The sequence below is a fragment of the Genypterus blacodes genome, unplaced genomic scaffold, assembly GCF_046128005.1.
Source record: "Genypterus blacodes isolate CSIRO-AG114 ecotype Tasmania unplaced genomic scaffold, CSIRO-AGI_Gbla_v1 ptg000337l_1, whole genome shotgun sequence".
NCBI classification, from domain to species: Eukaryota; Metazoa; Chordata; class Actinopteri; order Ophidiiformes; family Ophidiidae; genus Genypterus; species Genypterus blacodes.
Genome location: NW_027467122.1, coordinates 353724 through 370000, shown reverse-complemented (window position 1 = coordinate 370000; position 16277 = coordinate 353724). Strand labels below are relative to the sequence as shown.

General features: G+C 47.8%; 1 protein-coding gene across 2 annotated transcripts in view; it reads right to left on the bottom strand.

Moving 5' to 3' along the window:
- LOC142988616 (radixin) overlaps positions 1-12749 on the bottom strand; it is a 19282-nt gene extending 6533 nt beyond the window's left edge. The window contains exons 1-2 of one of the 2 annotated variants that reach the window (XM_076137834.1): positions 12538-12749; positions 5777-5877 (exon numbers count right to left, since the gene is read on the bottom strand). In XM_076137834.1, coding sequence (XP_075993949.1) covers positions 5777-5788 — 12 coding nt within the window. In that variant the 5' untranslated portion in view covers positions 5789-5877; positions 12538-12749. Of the gene's footprint in view, positions 21-5776; positions 5878-12537 lie in introns of those variants that run through there. The other variant, XM_076137833.1, reaches the window with a different exon arrangement.
- Between the last annotated feature and the right edge of the window lie 3528 nt (positions 12750-16277).

Below are 16277 nucleotides of genomic sequence, written 5' to 3'. Positions count from 1 at the left end.
ACCCGCTATGAACCGAGTGAACTTCTACGAGTCACAGGGAGTCAACGACACACAGACACGTTTCTTATCTGCAACTCTTCCTCTCTATCAGCCGCCTCAGACAGCTGCAGCCAATACTGATAGAGAGGCACACACACACACACACACACACACACACACAGCATCACAGTCTGTTTACACGGTTCATCTTTCTGCCACATTAGATTTGAAACAGGAAGTCATTCTCACTTCAATCCAGGCAAACATGGAGCACATTAATGAGCCAATCAGTGAGTGGCAACATCAGCCATCAACATGTGATCAGTGAACTCAGTTATTCAAAGTTATGATCTCTAATTAAGTTCAAGTCTAGTGCCATCCCTGAGTGTGTGTTTGTGTGTGAGTGAGAGGGATACAGTATTTCAGTGTGTGTGTTGCTGTTCTGTACTGCAGTGAGCAAACCAGCTGCAGTGTCCTCAAGTTAACCCAGAGAGAGAGAAGGAGGGGAGAGAGAGGAAGGAGGGAGAGAGAGAGAGAGAGAGAGAGAGAGAGAGAGAGAGAGAGAGAGAGAGAGAGAGAGAGAGAGAGAGAGAGAGAGAACACCTGAGGTAAACAGTGTGCATCAATTTCATGCAGAAAAAACATCCAAGACAGACGGATCAACTGACCCGAGAGAACACACACACACACACACACACACACACACACGCACACACACACACACACACACACACAGTGACGCTGCACTTTTTAAAGAACGAGTCACGACAATAATAACAAAACGCTAATGAAAATAAAAAAAACAGAGACTGAACGTTTGTCTGGCTCGGTCCAGACGCTCTACAGGTACAACTCTGTGACCCAGAACTGTAGGGAGGGAACCAAGACCAACCAGGACCAGGACCAACCTGGACCTGGACCAGGACCAACCTGGACCTGGACCAACCTGGACCTGGACCAGGACCAACCTGGACCTGGACCAACCTGGACCTGGACCAACCTGGACCTGGACCTGGACCAACCTGGACCTGGACCAGGACCAACCTGGACCTGGACCGACCTTACAGACTCTCAGTCACGTCATTACACTGCTGCTCAACAGGCAAACCCTCATTGTTTACTAATGTTCTTGTGTTTCAGGACCGTTAGGATTAAATGGATCAAATGTCCAGCAGGGGACAGAAAGATGAGGAGGACATTTAAACGGCTTCTATACTTCTATAACAGGCGGCCGCAGCCTTTAGGTTAATATTAGATTAGGATTAGGTTCAAGTGTGGGTGAGTTAGGATGAGGGTCAGAGAGTCAGAGAGCAGGAAGAAGAAGAACAGGGACAGGAAGTCACAACGATACTCTACTACAAGATAAGATTCTGATTAAGACAATAAGACCCTCAGGCTGTTTAAAATGTTTGTGTTTACTTCCACACACACACACCTGGACCACGTGTAAAGATCTTAAGCGTGTTTCTCAAAGGGCAAACACGCCTCAAACTGCCATTACGCAACCTGTCAATCAACTGTGTTTACATCTTTATCTCACTGCAGTCAGGACAAATATAACCCTAACTATGTTTAGTCTGAAGTGCACTGAACCATAATGTTTGTGTATGTATGTGTGTCTGTTATTCTGTGTGTGTGTGTGTGTGTGTGTTTGTGTGTGTTGTAAAGTGGCATCATTGTGAAGTCAACAGAGAGAATCAACTTCATTCACAATCCCAGGAAAGTCCTGTTTATGTTGAGACTCTATTTCCAGCAACCAGACTGTGTGTGTGTGTGTGTGTGTGTGTGTGTGTGTGTGTGTGTGTGTGTGCGTGCGTGCGTGCGTCAACATAATCACTTGTGTTGTGTAAAATCCAGAAAAAGGCTCAGTGTTTGTGAGGAGACTGTGTGAGTGCAACCATATGGTGCATGTGTGTGTGTGTGTGTGTGTGTGTGTATGTGTGTGCGTGTGCGTGCATGTCAGCAGTGAGACAGACATCTGTGTGGATGTATGAGAGCGGGGCCATATGGTGACATGTTACATAGCGCCTGTGTACACTATGTTGTGACTGATAAGGTTTCCATGGCAACGTCCTTGAGTCAGATTTTAATGTGATTTCCTTAAAAGCCCCTGTGGCGTCCTGCAGAGGGATTTACACACTGCCCCGCCCCCGGGGGAGGATTAACCCTCTGAAGGTGAGGAGCTGAGCAGGTCAGCAGAGTTCAGACGACAACATCAACGCTTCTGCTGCCAAGAGGCGGCTGAGTGACAGTGCCACAAACAAAGAGACCCAGAGGAGCGTAGTGGTCCTGGTCCTCTATGTAGAGCCCAGGTAGAACCTCCAGGAGAAGATCTAGTGGAGGAGAGGGAGGAGACCAAGGGGCAGACCCAGAACACGCCAGGGGCTCTGTATGGAAACATCTCAGGGTCCTCCAGGAAGAGCTGCAGGGGGCGTGGCCAGTGAGAGGAACATCTGGGCTACTGGCTTATGATACACACACATCAGGAAGTGTAGGGACCTGATAGGGAACCCACAGACCTACAGACCCACAGGCCCACAGGCCCACAGACCTACAGACCCACAGCTGATCATCACATTAGAATGGCAGGGTAAGAAGACGCATTTCTTTTCCTTCTTGTGCAGGAGAAGGTTTGACTCCAGGGGTCAGGTGGGCTTTGTGTGGTTGTTGTTGTTGGACGTGTTGAGGTTGTGGTGAGGAGCAAACACAGTGTGCCTGCGCCTGTTTACCAGCATCATAACACACAGGGACAGCTTAATGGTAGCCTGGCGTGTAGAGGCAGAGGGAGGCCGCCCACGCAGGACGGCCCACCTGTTGCTCAACAGTGTGTGTGTGTGTGTGTGTGTGTGTGTGTGTGTGTGTGTGTGAGAGACTCAGACAGCAGTAATTCACAGCTCAGTGGTTAGCATGTAAGCTGGTAAACAAGCTGCTCCTGTGCCAAAGCAACGAGACCAAACATCTCCCACGTTTACAAGCAGAAAGAAACGATGACATCATGCTGCTCCACTCGCCTCACCTTTATGAACAATGTGTTTCCAGTTTTACATTCTAATACCTGGGCTGCTCTCTCTCTCTAATGTATAGAAATCAACCTTTCATCCGGTTGCTTTGGTAACAATGCTTTGTGATGCAGAGAGGAGCAGAGGGGAGCAGAGCCTCTCTCTCCCTCCTATTAGAGGAGGAGACTTGGATCATTCCCATCATGTAAATGAAAATGACCGTCTGAAATATTTAAAGCCCCCCCCCCCCAGACCCCCAGGGGAACCATCAGCAGGGAGGCCGACATGTGCAAAACGCAACCATACATCAATAATGTACGACGTCCCATCACATCTCACACCCTGGATCAACAAGCAAGCACACACACACACGCACACACACACACACACACACGCTGACCCGACATATAGCAAATCAATACTGAAGGTTTATTTCTCTGCTCTCCTTTTTTTTTTACCTCTTCTCCAGGATCCCTTGAGCCCCCACACACACATGCAGCACCGGAGCGTCCTAAGACCTCATAGCAAATGGAAAAACCTGATGCATCATCTGGTGCTAGTAAGTCAAAGACTGTCCTGAACCTCACTCTGACCTTTGACCTCCCGGTGGAGGTCAGATTATACTGAGGATGAGGCTGGTTACGTCTCGTACCGAAGGAGGTGAAGACTCTGAGGCTGGTGGTGTGTGTGTGTGTGTGTGTGTGTGTGTGTGGTTTAGGACAGAAGCAGAGCAGCAGATTGTGATTTGAGGGACAGCAGAAGTTTTCTCACTCTGGGTTCCCCGACCGGGCTCGTAAAGAAAAGTGAGGATCCAGTAAATATCCTGTTTCCTTTTGGCTCCCGTGGCGACACAGTAACCCTGGGGTGTCTCACACACACACACACACGCACACACACACGCACACACACACACTCCGTGCAGGCCAAACGTGAGCTGAACCAAAGGCTGCAGCCGTGGCATTTCCTCCTCTTCATCTTCATCCATCACCTCCTGTCTGCACCAGGACCTTCATCCCTCTGACACACAGCTCTTTGTGTTCTAGACCAACCTTTGAACATGAAAGAGCAGGGTGCCAGGGAAACACACACACACAAACACACACACACACACACACACACACACACACACACACATGTTATCAGAGGGTCAGCAGCTCCTGTGGGTGTGTGTGGGATCAATACTGGAGCTTTGGAAGCAGACACACACACCTTTCTACACGTGTGAGCCAAATAAATACTATAACTTTATCGTATAACTGTCGTTTCACCCTTCACACACATGTGACTGTGAGCTAAACTGAAGCAGAAGTGTGTAAACAAACCTCTGCTCGTGCTGCTGTGAACTCTTTTTACCCATAATTCCCTGCACATTTCCCAGTTGTTTGCGTTGTGAAGACGGTGGCAGCTAGCTCGGGGCCGACAAACGTTAGCAAAGCCTGTAAGCCTGTGAAACACGCAGAGACTCACAACGCGGCGTCTCCTAGCAACTACTGCCGACCGGTTTTCATGAGATGATGGCAGAGTTGGACCAAATGAAAATCTCTCTGCTGCTTCCACCTCTCAGGTTAGACTTCCTGATCCTGAAACATTCCCTAAGCTGTGGAGAGGTTTCATCGTCCCAAACATTCCATGGCTTTTCCAGGTTTTTCCTGAGCGCAGGAAGCCCAGTAAGGAAGGCCTGAGGACCGGAGGGACAGACGGGGAAAAGGAACAGCAACATCAGGGAGACACGGCCTCATGTTTAAGAAAAATTTAAAAATAGGAAAAAAACATCAAACTTGGAGGAAAAATGACATCACTTCCTGTTTTGTAGCACATCTTCAACATTCATGCAGGAGGAGAAGCTTCACGCTGGGAGGAGGAGGAGGCCGTGCAGCTCTTCATCCTGTGAGACGTTCAGGTGCTTCCCCAGCCTGCGTGCATGCAGACGCTGGGCAGTGAAAGCGCGACGCGTTCACTGTCCCCCGAGCCCCGTGTAACCGGAGTGAGAGTTCTCCTCCGGGGCGGCCAAAGTGTCGTTTTTCCAGACTCGCTATGGACAAAGTGGCTGTCAATCACAACCCCCCCCCCCCCCTCTCCCCTGAATCCTGAATCCTCTTCTTTTCCCTTTGTGTTCATTTTCAGTCCACATTTGTGTTTCCATCTCTCTGCCTGCTTGCTTGCTTGCTTGCTTGCTTGTTTGCTTGCTTGCTTGCTTGCTTGCTTGGCCACTGGGATGCTGAACATGTATGGAAAACACACATAATCCTGTGAGATCCTGTTATTTCCGCCTGGTGGAGTCGCAGCCTGTTTGCGTCCTCACACAGAGAGAAAGGCCTCTTTGTGTCGGCTCCTTCCACAGAGCGCTGGAGCCGTCGACAGGATCTGGACCTGGCGAGCTTTACTGAGTCTGTAACTGTATACAGAACATCCATGACATCTACATTCCCCTGACCCCCGCAGCACCTGGACCTGAGCCCCTGACCCCTGACCTGGACAATCCAGTCCTCTGTGTGCCTGTCAGACTGTCTCACTCCCTCATTCATCTTCTCATCCTGCCTTCCTCCTGCATCGTCCTGATATAGCAGACACACAAGCTGAGAGGAAATGTGCTCCAGGGCGGCAACGCTGTCATGTTGGAAACACTATGTGACTCTGATTGACTACAAAATCACAATTTCTGACTGTGCAAACAAGCATGTTAAAGCAGCAGCAGTCCTGCCTCATATGCCACACACACACACACACACACACACACACACACACACACACACACACACACACACACACACACACACACAGTTCAGCTTTGCACTAACCGGTTTGGGCATCTTTGTCTTCTCTCTCTCCGCTCCTCCTCACTGCTGGGTAAACAAAGAAGTCTTGGTCGTCCTGGTCCCTCCCACCGGGGCCCCGGGGCCTGGAACACAGCAGAAACAATCAAAGATGTTAGCTTTCACATCCACTGATTTCACCCCACAGGCAGCACACACACACACTCCTTCTCTGCTCCAGGTTAGAGTGCAACTGTCAACGCTTCATAATCACTGGATCTGATCCTGCGGCAGTGTGATGAAGAGGAGCTGGAGATGAACACACAGAGGAAACGTCTGCCGGCTGAATGTTTGCGTTCTCCCGTGAGACACCATCTGGGTTTGTATAATTTTGCACAAAATGTGTTCAAAAGTCAACAAGAGACTCCTCAGTGTTTCGGTGAGTGACATCATGTTTCCCCGCTGCTGCACACTCACACACTCCTGTACAGCAGGTGGTGCTACAGGACACAAAGGGGAGGAGTTTCACGCATCATCTCGCTCACTGTCGCATCTCGTGATACAAACAAACACAAAGTCAAACACAAAGGCAAAGGAAACATGTCATCATTCTACAAAATAAGCAAATCAAAGTGTTATAAAATCAAATAAAGCAGAATGAGACATGAGAGCACATGGGAGGGAAAAATGGCCTCCAGCTCTTTCTTCCTTATTTCTTTCAAACTAAATCTAAAACCTGCAGAGTTACCAGGTTATTCTAAACAATAAAAGTGACTGCATCTCCTCCTCTTCCTCTTCTTTACAGGCTGGTAAAATACGCTCTGTCCACTCTCCTTTCAGCACACACACTCTGCTCTCACACACTGCTCTCATTCATGCCACTCTGCTTTCTGTCATCACACAAGAAAGAAACCATGTAACCGTGGCAGCCAGAGACCCAGAATAAAACACAAATATTTGCTTATCGAGTGGACGAGCTGGACCAAAACATCTGCAGAGGCTAAACTCAACACGGCTCTTTAGTTAAACACAATTATTCTATGATGGATCCAATTTGATTCCAAAAAGGATTCCATTAAACACAGCAGTGACGGGTGCTGTTTTCACTCTTTCACTCTCAAACACAACAGATTAGATTCACTTGTGTTTGAAGTTGGCAGCAACACAGAAAAATCACTTCCTATAAGCTAACAGCTTGATGAAGAACAGTGAGAAGGCTCCTCTTCGTCCACAAACATGCCGTGCTGCTGTAAACCTGGAAATGCAATGTTTTTGTCCTGCATAGTGCTGCACCTAAACATTATTTTCCATTAATCTACAGATTATTTTTTCAATTAGTCGATTAATCTACAGATTATTTTTTTAGATAAGTCGATTATTTTTAATTATGCGATTAATACAACAACTCCCCCATATAAATATCACGTTTGTCTCACGTTTGTCTCACGCCGTCCACAACAGCTGAATGACATCAGCTGGTTCCATTGTAGCTTTGCAAATTAATTCTTTATCAAAGCAACACAAAATCCTCCTCACTTACACATAAAGTTCTTTTTGCAATACCTGTGAGCCCCTGACTCTATGACGTAATCCCTCATGTGATGCAGGTGAGATTCTGCAGGACATCTTTGTTTACTTTATTTAGATTCATTAATAAGATAATATTAAAAAAGTATTTTATGAACCTTTATTAAACAAGCACAGTCCCATTGAGACTAATTAGCTCTTTTTCAAGGGAGCCTTAGCCAAGAGGAGCAGCGGAACAAAACACAAACCATAACAACCAGAAACACCAGAAACACCCGGAGCACAAACACAAGCAGCACCAAAGTGAGGAGTCCTGCTGTCCTCACAGTCCCTCAGCAGAGACGCAACACCAGAGGAGAACAAGTGCAGCCACTAATAAGATGAATGAGTAAAGTATCAAACACAGAGCGGCAGAACACAGAGCGGCAGAACACAGAGCGGCAGAGTGGCGTCCCTGAGGTGCCAGATCCTTGTGATGCGTGAGGCTAGAAATAGAACTTTCTCCAGAGTCAGCACGGAGAACCAGATCAAGCTCAGTCTAAGCACAGAATCAAGGCTAAACCAAAGTCCCCTCCATGTATCACCGCCGTGTTTCACCCTGACACCCTGAGGTGGGCTCTGATCAGGCTCCTCTGATCAGGTTCCTCTGATCAGGCTCCTCTAATCAGGCTTCTCTGATCAGGCTCCTCTCATCGCCCCACACACCTGTCTGTGTTCCTCTGTGCTCTCTTGGTTTTATCCCTTCCATTCTCTATTGTTATCGGACTGTGAGGCAACTTTGTGACTGATATTCATCACAGCTATTACACTGGAAACATGAGGCAGATACTGGAAAGGCTTCCAATGTTCCCTTTAATAAAAGTGTAAAATAAGCACCTGGTGTTTAGTGTGCAGCTTTGAGCGAGGACAACAGAGAGAGAGAGAGAGAGAGAGAGAGAGAGAGAGAGAGAGAGAGAGAGAGAGAGAGAGAGAGTTGATTTCCATATGAACCTCAGTTTGGCTCTGACCCATATTCTACCTGCAGGAGGAGAGGAAGGTCAAACTCACAGGACGTCACTCATCCAAACTGCAATTATTATAATCCTGAGTGAGATGAAGGGGACTAAGGGACTCACGCGCACACACACACACACACACACACACACACACACACACACACACTCCTCCTCCTGTGAATGAAGCTGTGTTCACTATTTGCCTAATAATATCTCCAGATTTCAACCACACACACACACACACACACACACACACACACACACACACACACACACACACACACACACACACACACTGTGTGCAGTAACTTAAAGCATCCAGTTTTCCAGAAGAAGACAATTCTGCCCTGTTTGGCAGCCCACCACCTCATAAAGCTATGTGTATGTGTGTGTGTGTGCACGCCCTCATGCAGTGAAACCAGAAGGTCCCTCCCAAGCAGATAAAGCTTCCAGGTCACTGTACATGCACAAAGGGACACACACAGACACACACAGACACACACACTTCCAACAGCTGTAGAAACAGCAGGAAACAGCACTAACTGCCTGACAACAAGGCTCCACTTGTCCCCCAGAGGAGCCTCCTGATTCTTCTCTGCACAATAGGAACCAAGTGTTTGCTGCTGGTCAGTGCAGAACCACCAAGACGTAAAAACCCAAACATAAAGCAGCAACACACGGTGCTGCTGGCTGTTTCATGGTTACGGTGTGATATGTAAGAGTGTGTGTGTGTGTGTGTGTGTGTGTGTGTGTGTGTGTGTGTGTGTGTGTGTGTGTGTGTGTGTGTGTGTGTGAGAGAGAGAGAGAGTCCCTGAGCTGCTCTGGAGGCTTTGAGTGCTCCTTCACTTCTGGAACATGTCAATAGATGCATGTTTCCATAACTATGATTAAACTACAACCATGAACCGGCACAAACCAACCTACAGAACAGAACCCGATCAGTCCCTCTGGCTGGACTCAGGGATGGCGTGAGAGCATTTTATAGACGGTTAGCACATGAATATATGTTCAGCTTGGTGGACTGGATCGGATCTGCTTACTCTGCTGCAGCAATTAAAATGTGAGATTAACGACATTTTGCTGCTGCAGAGGAAAACGGAGAAGAGCACAAATACAGGTGAGCTGCTGCTGCACTACATGGCAGCCAGCACAGTGAGAGACAACCCCTAAAGAAAGCCAGAAGTAGAAATACAGCGAGTAGATACGGTTTTAAAGAGACTGAATAGCGTTTACTTATTCTGCTGGCCTCCCTCCTGATCCTCAACCTGCTGCATAACGTGCCATGTTTCAGCACGAACGAAGCAGGAGCGAGAAACGAGACAAAAGAGGGAAGAGGAAAGGAGGAGGCAGCGAACACGGCGAGGGAAGTCAAACAGGAGACGTGATGGAGAGAAACGAGAGAGTGTAACCAGAGAGCACCGGTCAGTGAAGCTGGCTGCCACGTCGGCTGAGAAAGTTTCCTTTTGGCCTCGAAAGGATTCCAACAGACACACCTGCACTGGAACTTTAACATGGGCGATCAGCCGGCGGGGCACAGGCGTCCGTGAGAGGCTGTTAGGCCAACGACATCTGTGCCTTTACTTGGTGTTCACCACCGAGGAGACATCGATGCCAACAAGACAAAATGTAGATTGTGGCTGATGAATGAATGTACACACATGTTGGCAGCTGACAGGGAAGCAGAGGAGACACACAGTTCACCCAGTGGACAAGTGGACAAGCTCACCTCCGTATAAGTGAGAGAGAAAGACAAAGACAGACGCCTCACCAGCTCACTGTGTCTGTCTGCGTGTGCGTGTCACACTGCCTGATCCCAGTGTGAGCAGAGTCACACGCTGATTTAGGATCACCTGATCCAGTGAGCACACGCTGATTTAACAACACGCTGATTTAACAACAACTTACTGCCTTAATATAATCAGTCTCTAAGTGCACATAAACTAGTGACCAAATACCTACTGGACTTGCTAACTTTAATAGTTGTGAAGACAATATGCAGTATATATTTATGTCATGTATCTTTTTGTGATTCACCCTAAATGGACATAAATCACCCTGGATCTTAAGTGACAGCTAGGAGTTTAACTTATCTTCCACCTGAAATAGTTGAATTCAGACCCAACAGTCGAATGGGACGGCCTCCACGTCTTACTAATTAACTAACCTGAGCCTAAAATAAACACGGGACGCCGTCCAAGAACAGGGAGAGAAAACCTCCCTGTCCTGAGCCGTGAGCTTATTCCACAGGTTACAACAAACGCCCACGCTGACAGAAATCTAAAACCGCCCGTCAGAGGGATCTGGTGTCACCACGCAGAGCCTCTTTCTCAAATGAGCTGTAACTTGGTCCCCCGAGAGGCGGAGACGGGACCGACAAAGGGACTTGAGGGACGGAGGCAGCAGCCAATGAAGACGGCGCAGCAGAATGTAGCGGCACTCTACACCAGAGGCAAACCAGCCAGTGTTTACTGCTCGTTGCATAAACACATGTTGTCAGCGGCAACCAAAACGACAGACACAACAGGCCTGAAGTGTAGAGCCACACACACACACAGAGACACAGCACGTCTGTGTTTGTCCTGCTGACGATCCTGATGCCAACATGGTGAGAACATGCAGAGTTTGTCTGAAATTAGTAGCAGTCCGAGTGGTCAACGCAACAGTGGGCTACAAACACACACCTGCTGTCTGAAGTGACACACACACACACACACTGCTCACACATCTGCTGGAGCTGAAACATGGCAGAAAAAAACCTGGTGTTCCAGCATGATGCGTATCCAAGTGATCTGGTGGCTTTGGCCTTAACGTTGGGCTGGTTGCCCGTAGCGATGACAGATGTTGAAGACAGTAATATTTTACGGCTGGCAGAGCTGTCAGTCGCGATTATACTCACAATTCTGACAATGCACACGGTAGCTACATGAGCTTTCACTCCAGAGCCACTTTGTCTTGCTGCCACTTCCTGGGGTTAAGACCAGCAAACCACCACACTCGCTCACTCTCCTTAAAACGTTTAATTAGAAAACACAAAAAGACAAAGTGTGCGGTGAAAACAATGAGTTGCTTACAACAGCGTCAGACTCTAAATCTACTTATATAGACACTTGCAACGTCACCAAAGTTACAACAACTGAATGACATCAAGTTACAACAATGATGTCATACATGACTAAATCTAGTTCACCTTTCACTCTGACTGGAATAAATATTTTATCCAATAGAGGGCAAAGTTTGGGCCAAAGGTTAATCAAACCTTTAAAACAATCTGCATTTCATTCAACAGTGTCACCAAAAAAACAGCAACTAAACAAACTGAAATAGAGCGTGACGCCACTGGGCTCATTACTGCCCCCACACTTATTCGTAAGTGCTGCATCTTGTGAACACAACCAATACTTCAGCGCTATCCAGGTCCAAGACTTTCATCTTCTAAACGAGTAAGTGTGTAGAGCAACTTGAAGAACCTCAAACTTCTCAGATCACGGACAACCTGCACGAGTTTAACCATTTGAGCCATTTTTCCACAGATAACCAAGCATAACTTCATGTGCCTGCATTATGACAATGTCATCACAAAAGGTCATGACCTTCTTCACAGCAGTGGAGCATCCATTTCCAGGGTTATGGTTCCTTATGGAGCCTGAACGTACAACTATACAGACACATTCATACAAAATTGAGAGAGCATGAAGAACCTGATCCCTGGTGGGTTCTGGCCCAGGCTCACCTCCACCTGGGGTCCAGCTCATTTCCTCCATGTTTACCCTGCTCAGCTTCTGGCCTGAACATCATTGGCAAACATTCCCCTGACTTTTCCAAGACTTTTTGGGCTATTTCACTATTTCCAGGTCTGAAACACATATTTGATATTATATATGTATTAAACGATGACAGAGACACAGTGAGGACGCATTCACTCACATTTAATCTAACGTTACAAATAAACACTTCGTTGTTATTGTTTTTCCACTCATTTCTAGAACTCCGTGTGATATTTATTCGTTATGTATTGAACTTTTCATGAATAGTGACGTAAGGAGGCTTCTTCTAGAATGTTCTTTTTCTAGGTTTTTCTCTTGTTTTGGCGCCTTAAGAATAAGTAGCAGCTAAACCCACCAGCTAACACGGTCACCCGTGACCCCGCAGCACCGGTGCGTAACGCGCCGTTAAGCTAACACCAGAGCTCCAAAGTCAATTCGTTGACGCTCCTGCGCCAAAACGCCGTTAGCGCGAACAGTTGAACGGGCAGCGAGCAGCCGCAGCCCGGTCAGACTCACTCACCTCTGCGCCTCACTGTCAGCCCCTCCGACCGGCACCGGCACTTTGTATATCCACGCTAAGTGAAAATCGTAGCGTCTCGCCTTCCCGTAGTGCCGTTATTTCCCGGTGCGCGGTGACAGCGTGCGGGGATGCAGACCGGTGCCTCCGCCAGGCTCCATAACGCACAGGCAATATGGCTGACGAGCGCTCCGAGTGGCAGCGAGGCGGGGTGAGATTAGGATCCACCCGCCCCCCCCAAAAAAACCTCCTCTGCCCGGGGCGCCGGAGCTCTGCAGGGGCGCTGACGGAGAACCTGCGCTCAGTCACCACAACACACGCGAGTATGACGTTACACACGCACACACTCACACACACACACACACACACACACACACACACACACACACACACACACACACACACACACACACACACACACACAGTTTAGACACGCAGGTGATGCAGTCAGTTTGGTGGAGTTAGACACAAGTTAGACCCAACTTTGAACTTCTGGTCATAAACAAATCGAAATGGACTCGTCTGTAAATGATGCATTTAAATTGTATTTGTTACTTTAAGGTGAGATGTCTGATTGGACGAAGATACACACAGAAATGACAACAAGCATGAATCCATCCATTCTCTGTTGGGGGTGGCAGGTCTGGCTGCAGCCCAGAGGTCACTGGGTCATCACAGGGCTCACACACACACACACACAGGCACACACTCCCATTCACTCCCATGGGCTGTTCAGAGCTTCTACCTGGAATAAATAACAAGCGTCAAGTTTCCTACGACACTCCTGCCTAACTTGTCTGTGACATGTTAGAGAGCACATGATGAACCTGGCAGCACAGGGGACCACGTGTCTCTGAACACAAAGGCTGGAGGGGTTTGAAACTTACTGTTATACAAAGCTGAGTGCATGTGAGTAGGTTTGAGAATACACACCTCACACACACTGCACAGGCCTTTGAGTCTTTGACACAGGGGAAACATCTTTATGATACAATACTGACACCTTGTGGTCATTAAGAAGTCATGAGGGTTACGTTACTGACTGAAATCATTTAGCATCAGATGTGTCATTGTGTCTGCAGATGGACGTGGAAATGGAGAAACCATGGTGTTAAAACGTTCATTTGTGATTTATATCCAACGCTATGATTCAGTTTGATTTATGGAATTAAAGGAATAGTAGTAAAGAGGATGTTTAGCTTTAGAGCAGGAGGATAAGAGTTAAAATGTCTCAAACATTGTCTCATATTCCTCATTCCTATCTTGATTCTGTTTCCACATGACGTTCCCACCTGCTGTGACTACCCTGAATCCTCCTCCAGATGAATGGTTGTTCTGCAACACGCTGCACATTTCCCTGCATGCGTACAGGACTCCTGTGTGTAATTGATCCTCCTGTCACAATCATTAGCAGGTAAGAGATCTGGGACACAACCTCAGTGCGTGTGAATGAGCGCTGTGTAAACAACGAGGCGAGCGCTGGCACGACTGCATGATGGCAGATGGCCCCGGTTATCTGCTGACAAATATACATCATGGCTCGACAGGTCTGAAGACACAGGACATGCAGGGTGTTTGATCGTTCTTTAAGTTGCTGTCCACACTCACACTTCAAAGAGGAGCAGAAACCCTGAAGGGAGGAAAACATGAACTTCCACATTTCACTTGCTCTTTCCTGCAGCTGTCACAGAAGAATGAACATAAGAGGAACAACAACAACTTAGCTCATGGGGCAAATGGAGGACGAGCCAAGCAGAGGTGTCCTGCAAACTGGAACAAACCAAGGCCTCCAGGGTTCCTCCTCCTAAATGGGGACAGCGGGTCCAGTGACTCTGACCTCAGCGTTTAAAATGCCCCCCATCACATGAGTCTTCACCTGGAGAGACAGGACAGGGTGTAGGCTTCATCAGCCGCCACAAGAGGGCAGCAGCGTTTCATCAAACAAACACACGCACACACAAACACACCATCTTCTGCTTTCATACAAAAATTAAAAAAGAAGCAAACAGTGCTGAGCGTTTGACCTCAGTGTGCACGAGGCATTCTTTGTCTCTGGGCTCCTTCAGGTTTGAATCTTGTTTGGTGAGCATCAACACGGCGCTCATTTCTCACTTTGAGCTCACGTTAAGACGTGTTTGCTCATGGAGGCCATTTGTTCTGTGACAGGAGTGTGACTGAATGATCTCCGACCGCAGCTGAACTCTGGTGTGGACACAACAGGGGAACATGGCAGCAGACTGAAAGACGTTGTGAATTATTGACAACACATTAACCTCATTTTACCTCTTAAACTTTACAATGCTCTCGCTGTACTCCAGCACCATCTGTGCTCAAATTCCAATGAAGTTACAATCAATAAAACAGTATGACACCCTGAGTAACCATGACAACACCTCAGTATAACACAGTGGCCAACCACGCTGCAGGAGACAGCAGGTGCCTCAATAAGCTCTGTGTGGCCAAAACCTGAATGAAATGAGATCGAAATTCAGATCTGCAGGCGACGTGAACCTTCCTGACAGTCAATCAAAATGAGCTGATATGTCAGGAATCCATCCAACCATCTGGCAGATCAGTTAGGAGGTCGACCAGGCGATATGTTGGACGTTGCTAAGACACTGTAAGAGCCCACATGTGGCCACACCCACACCAGAGACGCTCAAAGCCAAGAAGGTACAGATACGTGTCAACATAAAGACTTTATAAAGGTTTGTGCTTAAACTGCGGCTGCTTCAGTTTGCAAAACGTGCTCAGCTGCATGAATCAGCCGGAGCAGTTCCTGTGATGAAGGTCGGTCACCTGAGCTCTGTTTGGGTGTGGAACACAGCGGCTCTGGCTTCGCCCTGCCAGGTGACGCCATGTTCTCCGCAGTGTGGACGGAAAGCTGGAGGCGAGCCATCAGAGTTCCTGGACGCCAATTGAAATGTTATGGGGATGAATGAATGGAATCGTCCTCCTTTTTAGGCGTCTCCCCTCCCTGTCCTCTGCAGAGCTCGCTCCGTCCCCGATTCCCAGAAGCGCTGAGAGGTTTCTGCCGGGATCCGATCCCAGTCCTCGCAGGTTTACACGGCGTTCCAGAGGTCAGATTCCACATGTTTGCGTCAGCGAGCGGATAATGCACCGCTTGGCACGTGTGTGACATCTGTGACGTCTTCATACTCACAACAGAGGATGATGGAGAGCCAGGGACGGTAAATGGTTTCAGTGTTTGGCCTCTCAGTTGTGCAACAGCAGATTGTCTTTGTCAAAGCTGGACTCACCGCCGGCTCTGCGCTCTGGTAGGGACCTGAAGTTTGGATCTGTTGTGTTTTGTTGTGTTTTGCACCAGCTGGCCTCCATGTGTAATCAAACCCACATCAGGGTTTGATCTCTGTCACATCCCGTCCAAAGGTTTGACACACAAATATCAGACTGCAACATTTGGATGATCTTTATGTTGTTTATGTTTATGTTGTTGTATAAGCAAATATTATTATAACTACTGTAAGTCTGCTGATAAACATCTGAGCGCCGTACAGAATAAACTCCAATAAACACTTAGCAGCACCTCAAATAACCATCGTCTCAAAAATACAAACCCTGAGCTCACAGTGAGTCTCTCTGTCGTCTTCTTCCTGTTTAAGTGTCCACTGTGTCCCACCCTCCGTGAGCTGAGCTCCGACCGGACCCCAGTGACATGTATGACAGTAACATGTTCACTAACTGAGGCTAAGTGACACAATGTTTACAGCTTTTCACACTTT